A 25,993-nucleotide genomic window follows, 5' to 3' on the forward strand; every position below is an offset into this window, starting at 1 on the left:
ATGCCCATATTAAAATATCACATGCAACCTATAAAGATATGCAACTCTTATGTACCTATAATAAAGATTATAAAAAAAGAATGAGGTAAAGGATAGAGTACTAAGTATACAGTTATCCTGCTAAATAAAAAGAGATGAGAGAAATCTGGAATCACACACTTTTTTCTGAGATCTTGACAATCTGCTTTATCTAAGATGTCAAATTAGTTTCTTCAAAAATTTATTTTAGGATACAAATAATTTCAATAAGCACGCTCATCAAAATAATTATATAACTAAGAAATCTCATTTGACTATGTAAGAGAGATAAAATTATCTATGGAAATAACTCAAAACCATGACAGTATCACTGAACTCTGTAAGTGGCATTTTAGAAAAATGAATGAAGACCACTGCCCATATTTGTGATCAATAAAAGAAACACTGGGCTAGTGGTACGCTGATAAGATCCAGTTCAAGCCAAGACTCAGACACCAACAAACCCACTCACTCTTGCCATCTGTCCACTGGCAATATTTACTAGATGATATCTAAGTACCTAATCAAGCTTTAAGTTCCACACTTGAGTTCAGTAACTATCTGGTAAGTTTCTACTTACCATTCTGATAAGCCATGGCATCAATGTCAACAGACTTTGTAATGAAGTAGCTCATAAATTCAGAGGAAACATCACCAAGAACAGAGAATTTGAAACAGCAATTACTATTCTTGTTACAGACAAAATGAAATTAAAATCAAACCAAATAGTTAGATAAAATATATTTTTATTGCTATTTAAATATTGTAGTATTTTTTTAAGAGTGTTAAGCACCCAGCAAAATAGTACCAACAGTACAAATCCAAGAAGTATTTGCTAAATTGGTAAGTAAAGAAACAAATTTAAACCCATTGCCAAATAATAGTGTTAAATCACACAGGCCTACATGTATCCTTTATAAAGTTATTATTTTAAGTTTTCAGTATTAACTTCTGTTATAACATCTCAAAACATTTACTTCCATTTCTCTAGTTTATACTGTTGATAAAGTCTATTTTGCTAAAATTCATTTAAATATGAAGCTACTCCCCCTTTTATCTTGAGTTTTTTGTTTAAATTACCTTCTCATTGAAGCTATCTGTTACCCAAACCCATCAACCCACTCAAACTATGCCTTTCTACTCTTTTTTCCATAGCTAACAAAGTAACACATTAATTAGCAAAAGTTGTAAATCAGCTACTGAGTAGTGTTTAAAAGTGGATGGAAATTTAAAATTAAATCAATTCTGTAATGGGATAGACATTTTCATTATTAAATAGCAGTGTATATAATCCCCATTTCCCTCCTTCCCCTTAAACTCTTTAGAGCTCTTAATCCTTTCTTTTTTGGGGGGGGGGCGTTGAGACAGAGTCTCACTTTGTTGCTCTCAGTAGAGTGCTGTCGCATCACAGCTCACAGGATCCTCAAACTTGGGCTTAAGTGATTCTCTTGCCTCAGCCTCCCAAGTAGCTGGGAGGTGCTCACCACAATGCCCGGCTATTTTTTAGAGATGGAGCCTTGCTCTGGCTCAGGCTGGTCTTGAACTCATGAGCTCAGGCAATACACCTGCCTCAGCCTCCCAAGTGCTGGGATTACAGGCCACTTCACCCACGCCCTATAGCTCTTAATTCAAAACTGAGTTAAAAAACAGGTGGCCTCTACAGTTTACTTTAGTCATAATCACAAAGCAAAAAATGCAGAATGGTTTTGAAAACAAAAAATTAAACAAATTAGCATTAAAGGGGCCTTTTACTTGAGAGTGAGTCACAAACCATGGATAGAGATTAGTCAGGGGAAGGGATCTTAGGTCTGCTCGGATTTAACACATTGACTACCACACTAGAAAAAATTTTTTTCCCTTGGGGCCATGATGTTTTATTAGGTCAAGCACATTAACTGCCTTGTGAGTTGTATTTAATGCATGCTAGTTTTGAGCCTATGGTCTTGTGAAGCATACACAATTCACATGTCTCTTGATCTAATAAAACACCGTGGCTTCAAGGAAATAATTTTTTTCCCTAGTGTGGCCGTCAGTGAGCAAGAGATGTGCTTACACTACACTCAAACCTAGTGTAAGTTAAATAAAACTCAAATAGCAGTTGAAGTGTTAATAAGAGCAGATTTAAATCTCAACTTGAATATTCTCTGTAAACTATCTGATGATCACAACACAGTTAGACCTAAGAATATCTTAGTAATTATTCTGTAAGTTCATAAACATATCGTGTTGCAAAACTCAAGTTGTCTCGTATAGTACTCTCCCCTTAAATTTAATCACAAGAGTTCAAACACATGACAACCTTGAAAGAACAGTACAGAGATTACCAGAACACCCATAGTTATATTCATCAATCATTACCATTGTGACATGTTTGCTTTACCTAGAACCATCTGAAAACATCGGATACAGCTGACCCCTAAATACTTCAGCAATGCTTCCTAATTAAAGAGAAATTCTCCTACAAAACCGAAAAACCATTAATACATTTTAAATATAAAAACTATTATAATAAATCTATAAACAATATCCATTTTAATCAACACAAGTTTTTTTTTTGAATTTGATAATGAGCTTTAATTTGTTTGTTTTCCTTTAAGTGCTAATCAACACAAGTTTTAAACACAAAATTAAAAGGAATGATTACTTCTTTACCTTAAAAGCGTATTTGCGATTAATGTGATCCTCAGAGGTAAGCATGGCTATCTGAAAACTTGGTAATAGTATGCTTCCCAGAATACCCTCTTCTTTCTCATCTAAGAGATAATTTAACATGTGATTAGAATTTTAAATGTTCTCATGGAGCAGAATAAATTTTCTCAAGATCTATTTTGGCCAAATCAAAAAGGTTATTGCATAATATATAAATGAACATGTTCATGTTTAAGCAGGTCTTTGTAAGGCTTTAAATGAAAATATGAAATAGCAGAAGGATTTATATCTCTTTATTTTCAATGAGCTCTCCCATCCTAAGTGAACAGCGAATTGATCCCACACATCTAAAAATAGTCATACATAAAAATAGCGTACATTTGTTTGGTACATTTATGACATTTTACAAAACCCTTTTGAATGTGATTCACTGAAAATATATTAACATTTAAGTGATGGCACAGAAACTTTAAAGAATTAATTTACACACATTGCTGGTAGGATTTAAATGCCCAACCATTCTAAATTCAGATAAATACACAGCTCACTTGCTTACATCCTTCAGTCTTTGCTCAAAGTGTCATCAACAAAATCTTTTTCTTGACTATTGTTTTTTAAAACTATCTCTATTCTCCTCTGGGAATGTTACCATTTCCTAAACTCAATTCCTTTGCCAAATTGTATGTTTTGCTCATTATTATTATTATTATTATTTTTGAGACAGAGCCTCAAGCTGTCACCCTTGGTAGAGTGCCATGGCATCACAACTCACAGCAACCTCCAACTCCTGGGCTTAAGCGTTTCTCTTGCCTCAGCCTCCCAAGTAGCTGGGACAACAGGCACCCACCACAACGCTCGGGTATTTTTTGGTTGCAGCTGTCATTGTTGTTTGGCAGGCCCAGGCTGGAGCTCAGGTGTATGTGGCTGGCGCCTTAGCGGTTTGAGCCACAGGCGCTGAGCCTGTTTTACTCATTATTATTATTTTTTGCTTTTAGTTTTTTCTCCATTATGCTGCCTACCCTGGTCTCAAACTCCTGGCCTCAAGAGAGCTTCCTGTCTACACCCCAAAAGTGCTGGGAGATTATAGGTGTGAGCCACTGTGCCCAGCCCATGAAGATAATTAGAATGAAAATAGATGCTAAAAAAAAAATTGTTGAATATATGAATACATATTTCAAACTAAGCTATAAAAATTATATGTTTTTTTCTTTTTTTTAGAGACAGAGTCTCACTTTATCACCCTTGGTAGAGTACCGTAGTGTCACAGCTCACAGCAACCTCCAGCTCCTGGGCTTAGGTGATTCTCCTGCCTCAGCCTCCCAAGTAGCTGGGACTACAGGAGCCTGCCACAATGCCCCACTATTTTTTGTTGCAGTTTGGCCGGGGCCGGGTTCGAACTCACCACCCTCAGTATATGGGGCTGGTGCCCTACCCACTGAACCATAGGCACTGCCCAAAATGATATGCTTTTAAAAACATTTAACTTTGAAGGTTTCCTTTTAGAAGGCATTTTGATATAAAACAGAGTAGTGCAAATAAATTCTAGGCCTTTGAGGGAAGCACATAATATATGCCTAAGAAAATGAGAAAACATTACTCTTGACATAGCATAGATTCACAATATTAACTTGCTGCTTGAGGGCAGATATGTTTATGAAACTTGAAATATGTAGTTCATTGTTATAAACCCATAAGACAAGCTCATAAAGCTCTCATAAAGCTGTGCATCAGGTTGAACTCACCAATGAGAAAAGCCACACAAGGAAAATAATTCTTTTTATTCTTGCTCTGTGTTTTATTTATTTCCTCCTAATTTCTAGAGTATGTGGTAAAAATTCCAAAAGGGAAAAAGTTACATTAAATGGGTTTTTTTTCCTACAACTTTTCTTCAAATAATGGAACAAAGTTCTGCGATTACTATACTATGCTCATTCAGGTACAGTTCATTAATACAAAACGAATGAACAAAAGTTCAGATTCAGTCTAAAAGGTAAAAAAAAGGTTGGAAAGTAGTCATCAATTATGGAATGAGAGACAATCTGAAAGAATGAGTCAGACCTTAATTTTCAATCCAATTTTATATTTATATAATAAAGGGTATAATCAGATATAGCTCATGAAGTCATCTTTATTAAAAATCATTTTAACCAAATAATATATTCTTCTGTGTTCCCTAACAAAATTGTATTCCTAAAGTTGCTTCAGAATATTATAGCACAGAGGGATTTCCCTGGATTACCTGACAATTGTTTTCCAGCCCAACACTATCTGGCTGTGAGATTTGGGGCAAGTTATTGATGCTTGATAACTGTTTCATCATCCTTAAAACTGGGAATAACAGAACTTAGCTCAAAAGATTGTTATGAGGGTTGAATGAATTAATACGCATAAAGAACTCAGCAAATAGTTGTGCTCAATAAATACTGCCATTCTAATATAAAATAAAGGCACAGCATATAAAATCTTCATCTTCTATCAAATGATCATCCTAGAAGTTCTTTACTACAGCCTTCAAATGTTCCCTGTCCTGATATTATTCTATTTAGTTATATAATTATGAAACCTGACCTAAGTACTGTTTTACCTTCTATCATCTTGAGTGTTTCACAGACCGCCAGGCAAAGAGTAGGCACAGAGGAGTGTGTGCAGAATGAATGAACTTGCCAAATGATCAGCTGAGGCTTTTTTGAGAAGGCATGCCTGCTCACTTTCTCCCTCTGCCCTGTTTCCCTTCCTTTCCTTTCTTGCCACAGCTCGTGGTTCCCAGAACACTCCCTAGAAAATCTCCTACATACCAGTCTCCATTACAGAGTTTGCATCCTAGGGAACAAAACCTGAGACAGGAGTCATAAAATCTCCACATTTTATTGGAGTCAAGTGACAGTTCAGATTTCCCATTGTTACTTAGGTTAAAGTACAAGATAAGAAATATAATTATAGCTGGGTAAATATTACCAATTTTCACTTCCAACCTGGAATGCTTTAATACTCTGTTAACAGCTCCCTGGTCCTATTATTACCTGGTCCTATTATTACTTTTGCATTCAAGATAAAGAGTTTAAATCATTAGGGTGGCAAACAAATGCCCTGTTGTGCCTCCATCTGCCTTTCAAGCCTTAACTCTTGCTGGGTCTTCCAGCAATGCAAGTTTTACGTATAGTTTTACAAATATACCAAGCATACTCATGCTTTGCACATTAGAAGCCCTTTGCCCAAATCACCTTTCTTTCCTTGCACAGGCCTGGCCAAATCTCATTCAGCCTAACTGAGCATTTACTATGCTATTCTTTCCAGCTTCCTTCAGCTAATCCGTGAGTTCTACAAGGACAGGGTTTATTTTATTCATTTTTGCATCTTCATATGGCACTGGGTGCATCAAAAGAGCTCACTGGCAAGCTACCACCTTAGTCCAGGTCTTTATCACCACCACACAGTAACGCCTAACTAGTCTCTCCAGTCCTTTCTTTCTCCTTTACAATCTATTCTCCAATAGCAGCAGCTTGAGTGAGCTTTTTAAGGGATACCAAAGCATATAATTCTTATGCTTGAAAACATTCAATTGTTTCCTTATGGCATTCACAGTAGAATCCAAGCTCCTAAAAAGTCCTACATGGAGTTCTCCATTTCTCCCACCTTTTTCTATTGCTAGCCTCCCAGTTCAGTACACTGATTTCTTTCTGCTTCTTTAACAATCCTAAACACTCTTCTATTTGCACTATATAATATATATAATAGTGCCTTTGCACTATTCACACCCCACCCCCCCGGAATACTCCCCTCGCTCTCCTCTTTATAATTGAGATTTTGCTATCTAAGACATCCACTCAGGGTACCTGGCCAAAGAGGCCTTTCTGCCATGCCTGCCTTTTATATTTCAACCTTGTTGTCCTAAAAGCACTGATGATGGTCTTTTTTATTTTTGAGCATATTTATTGTCTCCTTGATCTCTCTACAATGTAAGCTTCATGAGAGCTTTAGACTTTAGTTTTGGCAGCACCTGGAAGGGTCTTACTCAATAAATATCTGTCAAATGAATTAAGTTTCATGATAAGTTTTGTCAACAGACTAAAGACTTGTCTAGGATTTATACTATAAAATTTGGATTCAGTCAAAAGGTCACAGTAAAGAATCCAGAAGGACCCAGTGTCCATGAGGCCACAGGTTCCCAACCCTGGAATACAGTTAGCCCAGTGCTCTGTAACAGCGGGCTCACTGCATTCCAGCTACAAAGCAAAAACAGTGAGAGCTTGGGCTTCTAAGAGTTGCTGGTTGCCAATCTATTGTAATAAAAAAATAGCAAGTCGCTTATTTTTTCTGTCTTATTTTCCATATCTATTTTAAAAATGGACTGATCTTCCAAAAAATTCTGATAATACACTTTGTATGTCAGTAGACTGTACGCTACAAAAGATAAAGAATAAATGAATGGGGGCTGTTGTCCACAGTGTGTAAGATGATGTCTGGGTGGGGGCAAAACCCTGTGGTTAAGGGAACCTTGCCACTTTCAAGCTGTAAGACCTCAGGCAAACATCTAATCTCTTTGTGTATTAGTTTCCTCTTAGAAGAAATGAGCCTAAGATTCCCCACCTTATCAGGTAACCATGAGGATCAGATGAAATAGATTATCTATGTAACACATTCAGTGTAGTGCCTGACCAATAGTAAATACTAAAAACTATGTAGACTATTATGATCACCTCACTAAAATCTCCTTATTGCTATCCTGTTGATAAAATAGTGAAAATAGGCTCAGCACCTGTAGCTCGGCAGCTAGGGCGTCAGCCACATACATTGGTGCTGGTGGGTTCAAACCTGGCCAGGGCCTGCCAAACAACGTCAACTACAACAACAACAACAAAAAATAGCCAGGTATTGTGGCGGGCACCTGTAGTCCCAGCTACTTGGGAGGCAAGAGAATCGCCTAAGCCCAGGAGCTGGAGGTTGCTGTGAGCTATGACGCCACAGTACTCTACCGAGGGTGACAAAGTGAGACTGTCTGAAAAAAAAAAAAAAAATAAGAAAAAGTGAAATATCTAAGATAAATGTCTTTCCAACCATCTGAAAAGCAGAAGTGGTTATATGACATTTCTTTCCCTTCTACATTTCTTCTTTTCCATGTCCCTCCTGTCTGGGAAACTACTAAAATAAGTAATACACTGAATGTAAAACACAGGTGGTTAATAACAGTAATCTCATACTCAACATGGCTTCTGGCTCATCTTTACATCTTTCAAATATAATTACAAGTTTCCCTATTATAATAAAAGTGAAGAGCAACACTTTTCCATGAGCAACAAGAGCAGATTATAAGAAATTCAGTGTATTCTGGTTGGAAATTAACATTAAGAAATTTTTATTTGTAAAAAATAATATTAATATTAGAAATTAGAAAAAGTAAACACTTTATTATTGTCATTTAAAGCTTTAAATTTTCTATAATTACACTGAAAACAGAGAGGAAAGCAGAAATTACAAGTTTAGGAATAATGCCTGAGACATAACTACTAACTTTCTGAAAGAGTGGAAAATTGTTGAGTAAGCTTGGCACTTAACTAAAGATAATACCACAATTGCAGCCTGACCAACATCTCTATGACAAAATGAAATTTTATAGGTTTGGTTAATTCTGACTCATAAGTACTCTTCAAATACAGCTTCCATGGGAGTAAAAAGATGAAAATAATTCTACTAATTCCAAATTTTGAAGGGTTACAAGCATGATAATGCTTCAATATACAAGCACTGAATTTTGCTATACATCTTTTGTGTAGTCAAAAAATTTAAAAACTGCTAATTAGTTCTAAAACCCTCTTATGTTTTAACTTATAGTTCTCCAGAAAAGCCATAAATGATTTTGAGTTGACAATCTAAGTGTTTAGTAACAGTTTCTGACCAAACTTTAGAGAAGGAGAGATTATCCAGGTTCATAATTATATACTATAGCTGAAGCAGATATCTCTGGAGAGCTCACCTACGTATGCCTTTCGTTAGCAGGTATCAAATCTGCAGTATATGAAAGATCTGTGTGGTATACGAATAGAGATTTCTCTAGACTTTTATTTAAAATTGTATTAATCGATAATTTAATAACCAGAGAAGTTTGCCTTTGTTAGATTAAAATGAAAAGGGTTTAGAATAAAAAAAAAAAATTCCTTGTACTTTACTTTTTTCATTTCTATCAATACATCATAGTAGTTCCTAATATTCTAACATGACTTGGTGGGGAGGAAAACTGGGTTTCCAATGGACCCATAATTAGACCTGGCAAAACTGCCAAGTGAAAAGAACCTTCATTTTATCAAATAAGCACTGAATTCAAGGTCAGCATTACAGAGTGACGATCCATATGCTCTGTAAAATAAATCATATTATGTAAAATGGACCAAAACTCATACTGATCTGAAGCACCATACTGTCTTCTGCCATGCCCCCAAACTCAGAAATACGTCAATTAAGAAAAGATTTTCTTGATATTTCTACTGATAATAAAACAGCAAAGAACTGTAACATTTTTGTATTTAAAAGCGACACTGAACATTTCTTATATTATACTGTAATGACAAGATAATACACTGAGGCAGCTTATGGTGAACTTACCTCTATAATAAAAGAGGCAAAGGTCGGAAAGCACAAACCAGCGTTTCTTCCACAGCTTCATGCCAGTACTGTCCTGCATTTATTAATATTAGTATATTTAAAGAGATTTTCATTTTAAGCAATAAAAACTCACTGATGGTACATTTGTTTAAAATGAGCTGTTAAAACAGTATCTACAATATGTGTGTAACATCACCTATTAAAGGCCAATCATAATTTTGGAGGTAGTTTACTAAGGACTTGAATTATAGCAAGATACTACTAAGTGGCCTAGCCTCTTTGCAAGCAATCTGAATGCATGTGTCTACGAGGATGACAACAATGCACATAGGCTGCCACGTGTGCGATCTGCTCAGCCAGGTTTAATCAATTGTTAATCTTCAACAGGATGAAAAACACGTGAACCAAAATTATTCCAAGGGTAATATGATTTAAAATAACCGTGGATGAGGAAACTTTATATTTCCTAAATGATTTTTCTTCTTATATGTACAGTTTAGGTGTTATTCATCCTGTAAAGAGTGTCTTTCTGGCAGTTGTATTGAAGTAATTTAGTTCATTAAAATATCAGGTTCAAACAAAATAACAATTAAAAAAAAATTATTTTCCTATAGGCAATGAAGCAAAGTTGCAAGACGAAATTAAGTAGATACAAAAAAAAAAAAAAGAAAAAAAGGAAGAAATAAAAATAAAAAGAAACAAGAACAAGAACTATTTTAAATAAGAAGTGCCATATTCTCTATTAGGCTCAATATTGCACTAAACTATTTAAACATATTTTGTACTTTGAAAGACTAGTTTTAAAAAATGGAGAAATTCTTCTATTATAAACTAAATGTCCAAAAACTTTTTAGCTTGGATAAATTCCAATGTTAGACTGTTAAAATACCATAAATTGTCTCTAAATAAAAATTATGAGTTTTAATGAAAAAAATTAATAGGTCATCTAAAAGAAATTAGCAGTATTTATCAGAATAGATTGATACCATCAATGAACTAATATTTAACTTGCTTTGTATCATTTACAAATATGTAGAATCAGAGAGACAGAATAAAGACAAAGGCCTTTGAAGGTTGAGTGTGTCGCCTCCATTATCTGGTAGTTACTTATCTAAAACCCAGCTGCAAATCAGAAAGTACACTGTAACTTCTAAGAAATCAAAATGATGTAAAAGTCCAAGGAGGTAATGTGCATGCATCCTTAGTAATTCTACAAGTAACAATGAGGTTCCAAAAAGTTTAATTATCAAGTTTCCCAGTCAATGCAATAATATAAACCCCAACCTAATCAGGGTGTCTGAGAGTGGACCCTGTACAATAACAACAAATAAAGAGAAAACAAAACAAAAATTGCAGAGGAAGAGAGAGTAGTCAGACAGCATGGAAGCAAAATCTGAAAAAAATTCAGAAAAGCCTCAAATTATTATCTGATTTCTCTATAAATAAAGCCTGGGGAAGTATACAATTTATTTTTCTCTATGGATTTCTAAATGAACAGAAAAATGGAAAATATCCTTTATTTAGTTATGTCCATTTTAACATTCAGAAAGTTTTTCTGCAGGGGTATTTTAGCATGCTATTCAGCTAACATTTTTATACATCATGTATTTATTTTTAAATGAAGAAACACCTATAACACACACAGCAATCTCCAGTCTTCGTCATGTCTATTCCCTTTTCTGTCTTCACTGTTTCTATGACATTCTTCAGGGATAATAAGTGATCGAAGAGTTTGTATGACTGCGCCACAGTGTGTTCTCTATCTCACACGTTTCATGTAATTATTTTAGGTACATGAGTTCAAAAGGTTCCTTCTAATTCCGTTCTTTGTTTCACATCAGATAGAAAAAAAAAAAAATACCTGTTTATAAAGCCAACCTCGTCTGACCACAGGTGCATTAGGATTCCTTTTAATTGAATTTGACCTCTTTCCAAAATTATGAACTTTTTTTGAAGCCCGTGATGTCTAAACAGAAGAAAAGCATAATCGAAAAATGTGGTATTAATACCTAGAGATTTGAGCTTATTTTCATCTTCATCATTTTAATATCTTCAGATTTCCCCAAGACTTGCAGGACTTAAATCTTTTCAGATAAATTATTACAATTCCACTTTTGCTGGATTAGTTGTTTCGAGTATAAAAATTCTGCATAAAGAATTTTCCCCTCAGGATATCACAAGTCTTACAATCTCTCCTGTAAAATCTATTTTTTAAAAAGACATAGTATGTAGCAGTATTTTGTCTGAATGTTGTATAAAATGAATAGACCTTGAGTAAAAATCATCAACAAATCTTTAAGAACAAACAACAGAACTCTGCTTTACATCTGCATTCAGTAGGGTTGGCTCAATTAGAGAAAGTTAACAGCTTTCAGTCAGAGGAGAAATACTTAGATGTTAAACGTAAACACATCACATTAAGTCAAAACAACACTTGAAGGGTATCTGCTTAATGTCATGTGGTGCTTTCTTTTTTATGGACAACTCTGAACTCAAATGATACCAGACAGATGGTGTTTACTGTATTCTTCAAAGTACACACAAGGATATACAACCTTTTAAAATACAGTTTAGTATAAGGATTTATTTTGGCAGGAATGGTAGAGGTTAACTAGCAATCATAAAAACAATGAAGCTGACTTTTAATTTCTCTATGAAAGGTAAATAACACCAAATTACCTCTTTTCAACTTACCTGGAATCTTAGGAAATCTAGCATATTTCTTTTGAATTTTGTTTTGTAAAGTTTTTATTAGGACATGATACAATTTTTTTTTTTTTTTTTTTTTCAGTTTAAATTCATGCCCTCCCCACTTTTTTGGAGCCGGAGTCTCACTCTTGCCCCAGGCTGGAGTGTCCTGGCGTAAGCCTAGCTCACAGCAACCTCATGCTCTTGGATTCAAGCAATCCTCAGCCACCTGAGTAGCTAGGACGACAGGCACCTACCACAACGCCTGGCTAATTTTTCTATCTTTAGTAGAGATGGAGGTTTGGTGCTTGCTCAGACTGGTCTCAAACTCCTGAGCTCAATGGGTCCTCCCACCTCAACCTCCCAGAGTGCTGTGATTACAGGCGTGAGCCACCATATCTGGCTTCATTTCCTTTTTATGTGTATTAATGGTAAAGCCCATGTTACCATTAAACAGTTTGGAAATCAATAACTGTTTCAAGTAAAATGATATGTTATCATCAGTGACTGTTTATAATCAAGTAGTAATAGCAATAAATTCTAAGGCCCAGTTCCTTTGGAGTGGAGATTCCCAATTCATTTAAAGGGGGACCAAGGCCAGGTGCAGTGGCTCATACCTGTAGTCCTGGCACTGTGAGAAGCCAAAGCAGGTATACTGCTTGAGTTTAGGAGTTTGAGACCAGCCTGAGCAAGAGCAAGACCCAGTCTACTAAAACTAGTCAGGTGTGGTGGTGTACACCTGTAGTCCTCGCTACTGAGGAGGCTGAGGCAAGAGGATCACTTGAGCCCAAAAGTTTGAGATTGCTGTGAGCTATGATGACACTAAAGCACTCTAACCAGAGTGATGGAGTGAGACTATGCCTCCAAAAGAAAAAAAAAAATTGATCCAAATTCCTGCATGACAAAGAGGTAGATTTCCTTTTAAAGTCCTGCTTTATCCTTAATAATATCTAGGATGAGAAATGCACTAGCATAATCATTTAATTGCCTGCATGTTTGCAAAGCAGCATCCATGATTTTAGGTTCTGGAACCAGATCATAGCTAACAAGCATGTTCATCTCTTTACGGAATTCTCAGGCATCTGTATCTGGCTTGTTAAAGTATGCCACCCAGCGAGCATCCAACTCTGCCATGGCAGTAGCAGCTAACTGGGCAGTGGCAGCACTGGGGTGCAGGCCCCAGGGCCGCCCTGGCAGCTACGGGTACCACACAGAGGCAGAGTGGTGCCCTGCATGTTGGTGATGGTAGTGAGCAGGATCAGGACATAATAGAATTTTAAGGCCCAATGTGAACATTTTTCCTAAAGCTGGTTTCCTGGATAAATTTTAATCTACTTTCAAACGGATAAGGCGTAAACACAATATACAACTCAAATGGTACGAAAAGGACACTAAGGATCAGTTTATCTTCACCCCTAGGCTCTAGCACCCAGCCAATCCCACTCACACAGTACTGCTCAGTGTATATATGTCTATCCATCTAAATAAATAACTGTTGTCATAGTTAGATGAGTACATATATGATACATGGGTCATTACGAAAGTTTTGAGATACTGAAAAATCAAGAAATGTAAACTCCATGCAGACAGAAACAAATGAAGCCCTCCTAGCAACACTGATGAAAGCTGAGCAGACCGACACATGCACGGGTAAATCACAAAGGACAGAAAGGACGCTGCCGTCTCTGCTTGGAAGTGGATAACGGAGCATAACGCAGCCTGCTTTGGTAGTGACCACGTATCCATTCTTCTGTTCCACTATTTCTTGGACCTCACTATTTAACAGAATACCTAAATGCCTATTTATATACCTATACCCTTGTCAACGTGCTGTGGTATAGAACTTTCTGAACTTTGCAAATCTGATAAGTGAAAAATGGTGTCTTTTCCTGGTTTTCATTAGTACTTTTCATATTATAGATGAGGCTAAGCATCTTTTTCATATATTTAAGAGTAAATTCCATTTTCTTTTCTAGAAACTAACTTTGCATAATTTGCCCATTTTAAACTAAGAAGCCTTTCCCCTTATTTAAACTCATGTTCACCAGAGTTGGAACCTTTTCTTATTGATTACCAGCACTTCTTCAATTATAAAAGGACTATTCCCTAATTGTTCTATGAATTGCAGATATTTTGCATGGATAATTACATATGGTTGAATTTCTCATTTTTTAGTATTATTACTTCTGGGTTTTATTTCTTATTTAGGAATTCCATCTGTAGTTGAAGTTTTTATTTTTTTAAAAATCTCCCACTGTTTTCTATAGTGTTTTTATAGTTTTGTTTCTTACATTTCAATAATGGATCTATTTGGAAAATTTTTGGTGTAAAGTTAGAGACACAGGTTCAACTTTCTATCCAAAGACCTGGCGGCCCTCAATCCATTTATGTATTTCCCTAGATGTTAATTAAAATATACTAATTATTATTCTGTTCATCAGTGTTATTTAATAACAATTAGAAAGTATATTATTTGAAAATTTACATTTACTTGTAATATCCTTTGAGTTTAGAGTACTATTATAATTACCTATCATCCATTTCTTTATAATAAACATAATTTATTCTATACACTAAAACAATTACAATAATAATGTCTCCTTAATCTAAGGATTCTTAGCCAGGAAATGTGATTTGTAGGTATTATATTAATCTTCACCCTTAAAACTTAAAAATGCTCACTCTCTCACACAAACATCATTATACACTGTATTTGTTCAAGATCTAAACTTGGCATTTAAAAAAACATAAGTCATTAAATTATAATCTTATTATATTTTTATTTCAAGATATTGCTTTATATCAATTCCTCCAATATAACTAAATTCATGTAATAAAAACGTAACGATTCCTCTGTAATTCTAATGGAATTATACTAATTCTAAGTCCACTATGATAACAGTATTACACATTGACTACTAATTAATAATTAACGGTAAGCAAAACAACTTACTCTGCCTAAAGGGCTCATTGGATGCACTGCATAATCTGATGTCATACTATAGTTAGAAGCTTCATTTATCATACTTATAGGTCGTTCCTTCTTTTCTTCAGATGTCATGCTTGCAACGGTCCTGAAAATATAATATGTCGAAATGCTAGAACTTGCCATACAGTGAACTACTTTATAGTAACACTTCCCTAGTTGCTTAAGTTAACAATGTGAGTGTCCCACTTTTTCACTGTAGTAAGATCCTAGTTACTCTAGAGGCAGAGCTTAATATTTACAACTACTTTAAATGAAATATTTCTATCCTTAAAATAAGTTACTATTGGCTCGGCGCCTGTAGCTCAAGGGACTAAGGCGCCAGTCACATACACCAGAGCTGGCGGGTTCGAATCCAACCCAGGCTTGCCAAACAACAATGAAAACTACAACCAAAAAAATAGCCAGGCATTGTGGTGAGTGCCTGTAGTCCCAGCTACTTGGGAGGCTGAGGCAAGAAGAATCACTTAAGCCCAGGAGTCTGAGGTTGCTGTGAGCTGTGATGCCACAGCACTCTACCCCGGGCGACAGCCTGAGGCTCTGTCTCAAAAAAAAAAAAAAAAAAAAATAAGTTACTGTCATGTTCATTTTAATAGGCATTATTATAGATATTCTACTTGGTCATCCAACTGGAAAATTAAAAATGAACTACAAGATTAAATATTCTAATACAACAATAATAGCAATAATTATTATTTGCAAATAGCTTTATAGTGCATAAAACATTTTTACACATAAATAATTTAATACTTATGAAAATTCTGTGAAATTGTAATTACCACTACCCTGATTGAAGGATAAGAAAACTGAGCTCAAATTAGTTTAACAATTCAACCAAGTTTACAGTTTCTCTAAACTGGTATCTTGGGTTCTTGAGCTTCTTACCCGGGTTTGAACTACTGTGAAAATAGTTTTTGCAATTACACCCCTCATGAAGAAAAGGTAGGGTTTCCATACTATACACATAATAAACAGCTAGCATTCTGTTATACTTGACTGTCAACGTCCAGATAAGAAAACTGTTAAATTATACTGAATTTAATGTGGATAACAGCAATTTTACTGTCAGTCCCATTTTGAATACAGATATTCCATGAAACTCTTTACTTACTGTTCATTAACTACAAAAATACAATTGTCCTGCGATGGCTGTCCTGTGACTGGATGTTTGCAGGTTACTTTCCTTTCATTATGGCTGAAATAAGAATAAAAGAGAAAGTGAATATATAGGTTCTTAAACATTTATTTAACATTAAAATTAGTGAAAAAAGGAAATGAAATCCAACCCCCCACATTTTGAGATTCCTAAATACACCTTTTCTACTATATACCATGAGTGTATATGTTGTGTAAATGCTACTTACAGTTTTACTCACTCCTCAGTCTGACCTCAGTCCTTCCTTTTTACTATTTATATACCTTTGTTTATAAAGGTATATAAATAGTTGATTTGCCTCATGATAACTGTATTTTACATCTCATGATACCTTGATATTTTACATGATACCTTGTTGATTTGCCTCATGATAACTGTATTTTACATCTCATAGGTAGGTCATGAAAAATAAGTATGAACTTCTGTCTTCTGATCCAACTGGGCACATTACAGAGACCTAATGCCAAATTCATACACTGGTGGAGGAAGTCTAACAGCAGTACTACATGGGCATCAGCACATGAAAAGTAGAAGGGTCGAAAAAAGCAAAACTTACAGCGTTCGTTCTCAAATAATATTATATAAATAACATAATGGGAATGATTTTGTGATAGATATTTGAGGAAGATACATGGTAGATAAATGAAATCAGAAAGAGGAACAATCTAAGGTAAATGAAATATAGAAATAACAGAAAACAACAATCTTTTGTTATGTATACTGGGAAAAAAAGTGCTTTGATTTAAAGGATGCCTTTTTGGAGAATAAGACCTTTGCCTGAGAAGTATCATTCTTTCTAGGTCAAGCAATAAGATTAGGTCTCTATTACCTTCTTGAAAGGAGAAGGAAAAAATACTACTCCTGGGCGGCACCTGTGGCTCAACGGAGTAGGGTGCTGGCCCCATATGCAGGAGGTGGCAGGTTCAAACCCAGCCCCGGTCAAAAACTGCAAAAAAACAAAAAAAAACCTACTCCTATTTATCTAAGCCAAAAATATCGGACACACCAATAATATGCAATATGCATTGACATATCAAATAATACTCATTATCATCTATAAACTAATAAATTTTTTGTCAGGTCATATACCATAAATCAGCTTAGAAGAAAAGATTGTTGGCATGACTGGTTCTAGAAAATTTACTTTCATTATGGAGAAAATGTTTGCATTTTTGCATATTATGTTGACTATTACTTTGTTACTTTTTTTTTTGGTAGAGACCAGAGTCTCATTTTATTGCCCTCAGTAGAGTGTTGTGGCATCACACAACTCACAGCAACCTCCAACTCCTGGGCTTAGGCGATTCTCTTGCCTCAGCCTCCTGAGTAGCTGGGACTACAGGCGCCTGCCACAATGCCTGGCTATTTTTTTGTTGCAGTTTGGCCAGGGCTGGGTTTGAACCTGGCACCCTTGGTATATGGGGCCGGTGCCCTGCCCACTGAGCCACAGGCGCCGCCCCTACTTTGTTTCTCTCTCTCTCTTTTTTTTTTTTTTAATAGAGACAGAGTCTCACTTTATAGCCCTCGGTAGACTGCCGTGGCCTCACACAGCTCACAGCAACCTCCAGCTCCTGGGCTTCAGCGATTCTCCTGCCTCAGCCTCCCGAGTAGCTGGGACTACAGGCGCCCGCCACAACGCCCGGCTATTTTTTGGTTGCAGTTAAGCGGGGGCCAGGTTTGAACCCGCCACCCTCGGTATATGGGGCCAGCGCCTTACCGACTGAGCCACAGGCGCTGCCCTACTTTGTTACTCTTAAAAGATTATTACATGTGTATTGAGGGGAAGTCTACAACCATAAGCTGCAAACTTTTGGGTAAACTTCATGTACTTAAGTTCTTTTTCCAAGTACTAATTTTCACTTTTTAAAAACTGGTAACACAATACCCTGAAATTTTATCCATTAAATAAAACAGAAATCAATTTTTTTTAAAAAAGCACAAACACAATTTAAAAAATTAAGATATTGAATATTTTAACAGTAGAATTATTAATGGAATATAATGTTTCTGTTACTCCTTAAATTAACTGGTCTAAAAAGCATAAAGGATTACTAAATTATCAGGTTTTTATGGTGTTTTTGTCTTTTTACAGATGTAATTCAATAGGCGTTAAGAATTGTTGGGTTTAGATATCTTGGTGATAGTTTCACTATATAAAAAATACGCAAGTTGTTTTCTTACTTGTTAATTAAAAACCAACACAGTGGGAACTTAGAGGTCTCCTGTGGGATATGAATCTATGTAATAAACAATAAATTGATAACAGAATAACTAAGGACAGCACAGACTCTGGGGATACTAGAACACAATAAATATAACAAATGTATAAAGGTCTGGAAATTCTGGTGTTCTAACAGAGAATAAAAACTGAGGAAGGGGGGTGGGTAACCTGTAGCAGGGATCAGACACCCTAACGATGAAGAATGGAGGGGAGCATAAGAAAGCTGGAGTTAGCTGAATGGTAGATGAAGCAGAAATATATAAATAACTCCCTATTTATCGCATCATTTCCCTATGCTGTGTCATCCTGCCTGAGAAGAATATAGTAGACTCTAACCTTAATGATCTGGAAGTTCTAAATGACACAACATGGCTGCTCAATGTAATTTGGCTGAGGAACTACTCTGGCCTTCTGAACACTAAATAGATTTGAGTATTCATTGGACAAAGACCCAGGGCAAGGCACACATTTAAATTATAATCAATTTAATTCTTTTTAATTAATGAAGACCGAACATTCTTTTCCTCAAAAGTAGATGCTGTTTCAATTAAATTGTCACTTTTAGCATTTGAGTGCTTTTAAGATGACATCTTGAAGTAAAACTAAAGGAGAAATCTTAGGATTATACCTTATTTAAAAGAACACCAACTAAAACTAATATAAGCTAAATATATTTATGTTCTTCTTTTATTTTCTCAAATGCATCCAGTGTGGTGTTTTCTTTTAATATTAAATTGACATGAAATTTCACACAAAATCTGTAAGGATAGATACTCTGACACCAAAGTCTTTTGCCATTTTTTTTAATGAAAGAAATAACCTTTTCTACTATATATGCCCAATTTTAACCTAAAGTAGACAAAGTCCTTATTTATTTGTTCTAATGTACACAACACTTAAAAAATTTGGCTCTTGGCCACTATATGTCAACGATATGTAACTCATTTTCAAAAACATTAAAGCTCAAAATCTGTACAATGATGTATTTTCAGTTTTTGGCCAGGGCTGGGCTTGAACCCGCCACCCGTGGGATATGGGGCCGGCACCCTACTCCTTTGAGCCACAGGCGCCACCCACAATGATGTATTTTTAGTCATAGTCTCTCAAAATCACTAAGGTTTCTAGTTAGGAAATTAGGAAGGGTAAGATTTCATAGGTAATTAAAATGAAAAAAATTCCATAATCTCCTATAAAATAACATACTTATAAAATAGAAAAATTCATATTTTCTAAATCATCCACTGAAACTAAAACTGAGTTAGAGAACCAATAAGTGAAAGTTATATACATGGGTCATTAAAATATTTCAATAAAGCTATCTCTGTTAATATTTAGAAAAATTTAAATACATATAGCACTTGACACACTATGGGAAGTGGCTGGCCCACTGCGAAGTCCTGACTGCCGTCCATGGCACAAAGGAGGGAACTGTTAAGGACCATGCAGGAGGGCAGGTCCGTTATTTACCAATTATGTGTTTTTATCCTGTATGTGCCATCCTTTTCTGTAGATCACATTTTCCCCCAGGGATTTCAGGACTTTTGTTTTTGTTTATGTTTTTAAAGAATTTCAAAATTCAAACCAAGAAAATCATCAGTTCTGCTACAATGATTCAAACATTAGGGAACAATCTGAGCATAATGCAAATTCTGTGCTTGCTCATGGAAGATTTTTGTTTGTGAGACATTCTAAGTGAATGCAGAAAACTATACTTAACAAAACCCAGCCACATAGGAATACTCAAAAACGTACATCTGCGTGCACCTCAAATGTCTTCTAGTTCAGTTCACTGCCTGTTTTATGAAACACACCCATTCACATCTCATGATACAATTTTCCAGATAACCTTCCTTCCAACACTTTAATATTTCACCAGCTAAAATTTTTTTTTTTTTTTAAAGAGACAACGTCTAGTTCTGTCACTCAGGCTAGAGTGTAAAACACAATCGTAGCTCATTACAGCTCAAATTCCTGGGCTCAAGGGATCCTCCTGCCTCAGACTCCCAAAGTGCGGGGATTACAGGCATGAGCCATTACACACAGTTAAGTGTTCTATTTTTGTATTTTTTAACCATTTAACAAGTGTAAAATGAAACACACATGTTGCAAAGCTTACTGTACTACCAAATTATAAATTAATATACTGCTACATTACTAAAAATGCATTTGAAACTATAACAGACACTCAAATAAGTGTCATTTTAAAAATCCTTGTCAGATTTTATTCTCTTCATGAATGAAAAGAAAAAAATGGAAAACATATGGTTTTTATGTAAATGTGTATTTATTCTAGAGGACTCCTTATCAAAAGGGATAAAATTCAGGTCTTGGTATAGATATAAACGTAGCTATGGTCACAAAATGAACTGATTACACCTTGTCTCAGAATTCATGGTGGCCAGTTTTCTAAACATGATGCCGGCTGCACCTACTCTTACTTCAGACTTCCTCTATGATGTTTTCATGTGTAGGTCTAGACAAGTGGTTCTCAACTGGGTGTGATTCTGCCTACCAGGGGACAATTAGCAATCTCTGCTAACATTTTTGAGTAATCCAACTAAGGAAGCGTTCCTAATAACTAGTGGATATAGACCAGGATGCTGCTGAACATTTTATCATGTACAGGCAAGTCTAATGCACAGCAAAGTATCTGCTAACAATGTCCACAGTGCTGAGAACGGGAAGCCCTGCCCCAGTCTATCATCGCCCTTTAACAATTACCTCTACCAAACAAGAAACATTTATTATTTCTTTGTGCTCCTGTATTTTTCTAGATGCAACAAAGATGGCAGAACACAAGGGCAGCTGAGAGAACAGGTTCTAAAATCAGACTACTTAGGTTAGAATCCCATTTAGTAGGTTTCTCCACTTAATAGGATGGGTGATCTTAGGCAATTCAGTTCACCTCTCTGTGCCTCAATTTAACAATGGTTAAATGGCTATGTCATAGTTTATTTTCACTTAATCAAAACACACACACACAGTTCCTCAGCCTTCTGGTTAAGATCAAGCGTAAACATATATATATATATACAAACATTTATACACAGTAGTCCTCCTTTATCTGCATTTTCAGTCACCATAGTTAATCACTGTCTGAATATGAAAAATTGCAGAAATAAGCAATTTAATTTAAGTTTTAAATTTCACACTGTTCTGAGCAGCATGACGAGATCCCTCACTATCCTGTTCTGTTCCACCCAGGACATGATTCATCCCTTTGTCCGGTGTCTACATGCTGTCGATGCCACCTGCCCGTTAGTCATTGAGTAGCTTATGAGATGGATAACTAGCACTGTTATCAAGGCACCGGTGCAAATAGTTTTCCTTAATAATGGCTCCAAAAATGCAAGAGTAGTGATAGTAAAAAAACTGTTATAACTCTTTTTTTAAATTAATTTTTGTTGTTAATCTTTTATTGTACCTAATTTACAAACTTTATCATTAAGAAAAAAACATAGTACATACAGGGTTTGGTACCATCCATAGTTTCAAGTATTCACTGGGGGTCCTCGAATATAAGCTCCTACCGTATTTATGAAACAAGCAACTGGTGTAGGTCCTGGAGACAGTAGTAAGCGAAACATAAAAATCCCTGCCCTCATGTAACTTACTTTATCGTGGAGATGTTTATGAGGATGAAAACAGGGAGCAGTAAAACATGGTCTGGAACACAACAAGCCCTCGATAAATGTTATTTACTATTAAGGACCGCAGAACGTTGAGCATAAGTCACTGCTATATTAGCATTTAGTTAACTATTTAAATTAGGCTGGGCATGGTGGATCACAACTGTAATCCTAACACTCTGGGAGACGGAAGTGGGAGGATCACTTGAGCTCAGGAGTGGAAGAGTGAGACTCTCATTTTGTAAAGACAGAAAAAATTAGTCAGGTGTGGTGGTGGGAGCCTATAGTCTCAGCTACTTGGGAGGCGGAGGCAGGAGAATCACTCGAGCCCAGGAGTTTTAGGTTGCTGTGAGTTGAGCTAAGCTGATGTCAGGCCACTCTAACCTGGGAAACAGTGTGAGACTGTGTCTCTAAATAAATAAATAAATAAATAAGGCTTGCGCCTGTGGCTCAACGGTTAGGGCGCCAGCCACATACACCAAGGCTGGCGGGTTTGAGCCTGGCCCAGGCCTGCTAAACAACAATGATAACTGTAACAAAAAAATAGCTGGGTGTTGTGGCAGGTGCCTGTACTCCCAGCTACTTAGGAGGCTGAGGCAACAGAATCACTTAAGCCCAAGAATTTGAGGTGGCTGTGAGCTATAACATCACAGCACTCTACCGAGGGCAACATAGTAAAACTCTGTCTCAAATAAATAAATAATAAATAAATAAAGCAGTACACATATTCTCTCTCTCACACACAATGTATGTGTAAAACGCACATTTCAAATATAAATCCCAATAAAATTATAAAAATAGAAGAGGGAAAAAAATCTGTAAATATGGTGTATCAATTTTCTAGCTAAAATGATAAAATCCATTAAAGAACTATTTCCTTCACAATGGAGTGTTATCTCGAATCACACAAGTAATGCAATTAACGATAGACTGACAAATGAAATTTGGTATTAAAACTCCCACTGTTCTCCAATAATACCAAAACCATGCAACAATACTTTGCTGAATGCAAAAGTCTTTCTTTTTTTTTCAAATAAAGTCTCATGCTGTCACTCTTGCTGGAGTGAAATGGGGTCATCATAGCTCACTGTGACTTCAAACTCCTGGGCTGAAGTGATCCTCCCGCCTTAGTCTCCAGAGTGCTATGATTATAGGCATGAGTCACTACTCTAAGCCTACAAAAATCTTATATGTGATGTTTACACACAAGCTTACACAGCCACATAGCCATTCTTTAAAACATCAGGATCTCTTTGATTTATTTTATTTTTTTTTATTTCTTTGATTTTTGCAGAAATGAGTCTAATATTAAACCTAAGACATTCAGTAAAACATTAAAGTAAAATCTAGGAAAAACTTAAAATGTGAATCGAGTAAAAATTACAGTAAAATATCAGAGTAATGTTACATACAACGAATCAGTATATGATACATTCTTCAAATCAAGTATGGAAAGGAACTGCTCCTGATTTGAAACTAATATAATCTCAAGGAGATGACAGCTCAGGATTCTACCATCTGGCAGCACGGCCGTCTTTCTGGAACGGACTTCTCCTTTCCAGTGAGGCATCCCTGCAGGCCCAAGCTGGCTTCTGCATTCCAGTCACAATAAAGTGAGGCTCTGAGGGAAGTCCAGAGTGAAAAGAAAAGTTTCTCTTTGTACATCTGTTTTTAAGAAGTTTCCCAAAAGCTCCCTGGCCATCTTTCTCTAGACTCCCCCCCAGACTAAGATAGGAAATTTCAAGTCCAATTCCATCAATGGCAAAATAAATGAGATCACCAATCAAGATTCACAACCTGGTGGCCTAACTAGAGAAAAGTGAATAAAACTAGGCTGCAAGGAAGAAGGGGAAGGAAAGGGCTGTCAGCTAAGAAATATCCTTATTTTTCTTAGATGCAGCAACATAGTCCAGTGAAAATATTTGCTTCACTATATTCAAAGTAGATTTCTCTGTCTGACATGACAAAAGAAGAAAATAGTTTTACTAATTTCTTCCTTCTGGAAGCTTCAGAAAGGGAAAAAGAGGGATTTAACTTAAACTTAAAAAGACTTTATTTCTGCTTTCAAAAAATGTTTTAACACAAAATGTTTAAATATTTTGGCCAATTAATATTACTACATCCTGGTTACCCACAGCACTGCAATTCTCCCCTGTGGGAGCATTTGTTTTTGTGTAGTTTATTTTGAACTTTATTTCATGGGTAACTCCAGTGACTGCTTTAATACAAAATCCATTCTTTCGTATTCTGGTTTCAAAAATTTAAGAAATAAATATTGAAATTGCTATTAACATACTTCCAGTAATAGCCAATACTATTCTTCAGAATGATACATTACAGTCAGAAAAAGCTAGCTTCATTAAGTAGCGTCTTCTATGCATAACCATAGCAGTAGCATTGAAAATGTATCCACTGTGCACAAAGAGTAAAATATATTTTAGAAAACTCTGTCCCACAGAAGATATTCTGGTTATTAAATTCAGATGCAAACCCATTTATATGATTTGCTCTGAATCATGTATTTCCCTGAAGGGAAAGAAAGAAGGATTTAATTTAGTTTAAGAAAAATACGATAGCATAGTGGTTTGGCGGGGGCCCTTTGGTAATCCTTCTGGCAATCCTGGTAATGAAACCAGTGTCATGACTTGGGCTTTTGTAAGAGCCCAACCCATAAAAGCTGCCACATATCCATAGTGTTAAATTAGAGTGGGCAGAAGAGGCATGGAAACTATGGAAGCTATTGTATTTCCCTACGGAGAAAAATTAGGCAGCACAACAGCTCATATATGTGCTGTGACTCTCTTGTTCTCAATATATCCTACTCAAACCGAAGAATGCTATAGTTTCATACATTTTCAATTTTACTATACTTCCATTATACTTATGACAATTACACTCATTTTGTTCTAAAATTGAGATTTTGCCAATAGAAATCATACAGTGTCTTATAACTCTGAGACGCAATCAAATCTTCAGTTTCAAAGACATGTTTGTAGCAGCCACTTAGTTATTAAGTCAAGTGCTTCTATGCTAGTCCAAAGTAATTATAAAACCATTAAGTATAAAGTTCATTAATGTTTTATGTAGATAACTATTTTAATTTATTTTCATTTTAATGAAAAGGAGAAAAACATTATGTTGAAATCTGGCTGCCACAATGACTGTTCCGGCAATTTATTTTTAAACTGAAAATATGCTGGCATAGAAATTGTGCCTACAATTAAAGTTAATGTTTTAAGAACAAAAGAAAAACATTAAAAATGCCCTGCCTTTTCTTGAGGAAAGCAGGATTCTTGAGGTTTGGCTATGTGAAGAAATAAGCACTGAGTTAGCAGTCTAAAAGATTGCATTTTTTTTTTCAAAACATGAAAAGTATATATTTCCTTTCCCAACCTTTAGTTCTAAATACCATTTGCTTCGTTCAGCTTAGAACTAACTGCTTCCAGACCTTCTGCTAAAACCTCAGTGATTCACTTACCCACCATCTACAAATTCTCCTTAGGGTCTTAACCCTTCATTTTCTATCCTTTCTCCTTTCAGTGTTTGGAAAATGGATTATCTTCACTTTCTCAGGAGGAAAAAAGAGTTGATCAGGTATGAAAATCCCACTCATTTTTACCTCCAGCAATAAATACTACGATCACCTCCATAACAACAGCTACCACTTACACATCACGCTCAGTCAGGACTGCTCACACACACAACTGTCACACACCATGCTTGAAACTTCACAATTCATCCTCAGGGCCCCTTTGAGATAGGTTTTAGTATCTGTACTTTACATATGAGTAAATGGAAGCTCACAGCATTCAGAAAGTTGCCAGAGTCATACTGAAGGTAAGAAAAAGGTGCCACCAAGGCCTAAGCTGTTTTCCTTTTCAGAGATTTTTCAACTGTGCCCTTCGTTTTCTCTCTTCAACGGCACTAGCACGTTGAAGGCCATACCTTCCCTCAAGGCCCTTCCTTCCCTTCTTCCTCTGACAGCACACGAAGTGCATCTCCCACTGCTCCTCCAACCTCCTCCACCTCACTGCCTAGCATCGCCCCAA

The 25,993-nt window shown here is 35.9% G+C and overlaps 1 protein-coding gene across 26 annotated transcripts in view; it reads right to left on the minus strand.

The window, feature by feature from the left end:
- The window catches only part of PLEKHA5 (pleckstrin homology domain containing A5), a 254,799-nt gene that overhangs the window by 99,795 nt on the left and 129,011 nt on the right, over window positions 1-25,993 (minus strand). For 24 of the 26 annotated variants that reach the window (XR_008373504.1, XR_008373503.1, XM_053558106.1 and 21 more), the window contains 5 exons: window positions 16,050-16,133; window positions 14,906-15,026; window positions 11,126-11,230; window positions 9,265-9,337; window positions 2,671-2,771 (listed from right to left, as the gene is read on the minus strand). Coding sequence is in view for 23 of the 26 variants with exons in the window: in XM_053558106.1 (XP_053414081.1) it covers window positions 2,671-2,771; window positions 9,265-9,337; window positions 11,126-11,230; window positions 14,906-15,026; window positions 16,050-16,133 (484 nt within the window). In the remaining 3 variants the exon portion in view is untranslated. Of the gene's footprint in view, window positions 1-598; window positions 2,650-2,670; window positions 2,772-9,264; window positions 9,338-11,125; window positions 11,231-14,905; window positions 15,027-16,049; window positions 16,134-25,993 lie in introns of those variants that run through there. The other 2 variants (XM_053558124.1, XM_053558127.1) reach the window with 2 other exon arrangements.

Source organism: Nycticebus coucang, chromosome 12 (assembly GCF_027406575.1).
Source record: "Nycticebus coucang isolate mNycCou1 chromosome 12, mNycCou1.pri, whole genome shotgun sequence".
Classification (NCBI taxonomy): Eukaryota; Metazoa; Chordata; class Mammalia; order Primates; family Lorisidae; genus Nycticebus; species Nycticebus coucang.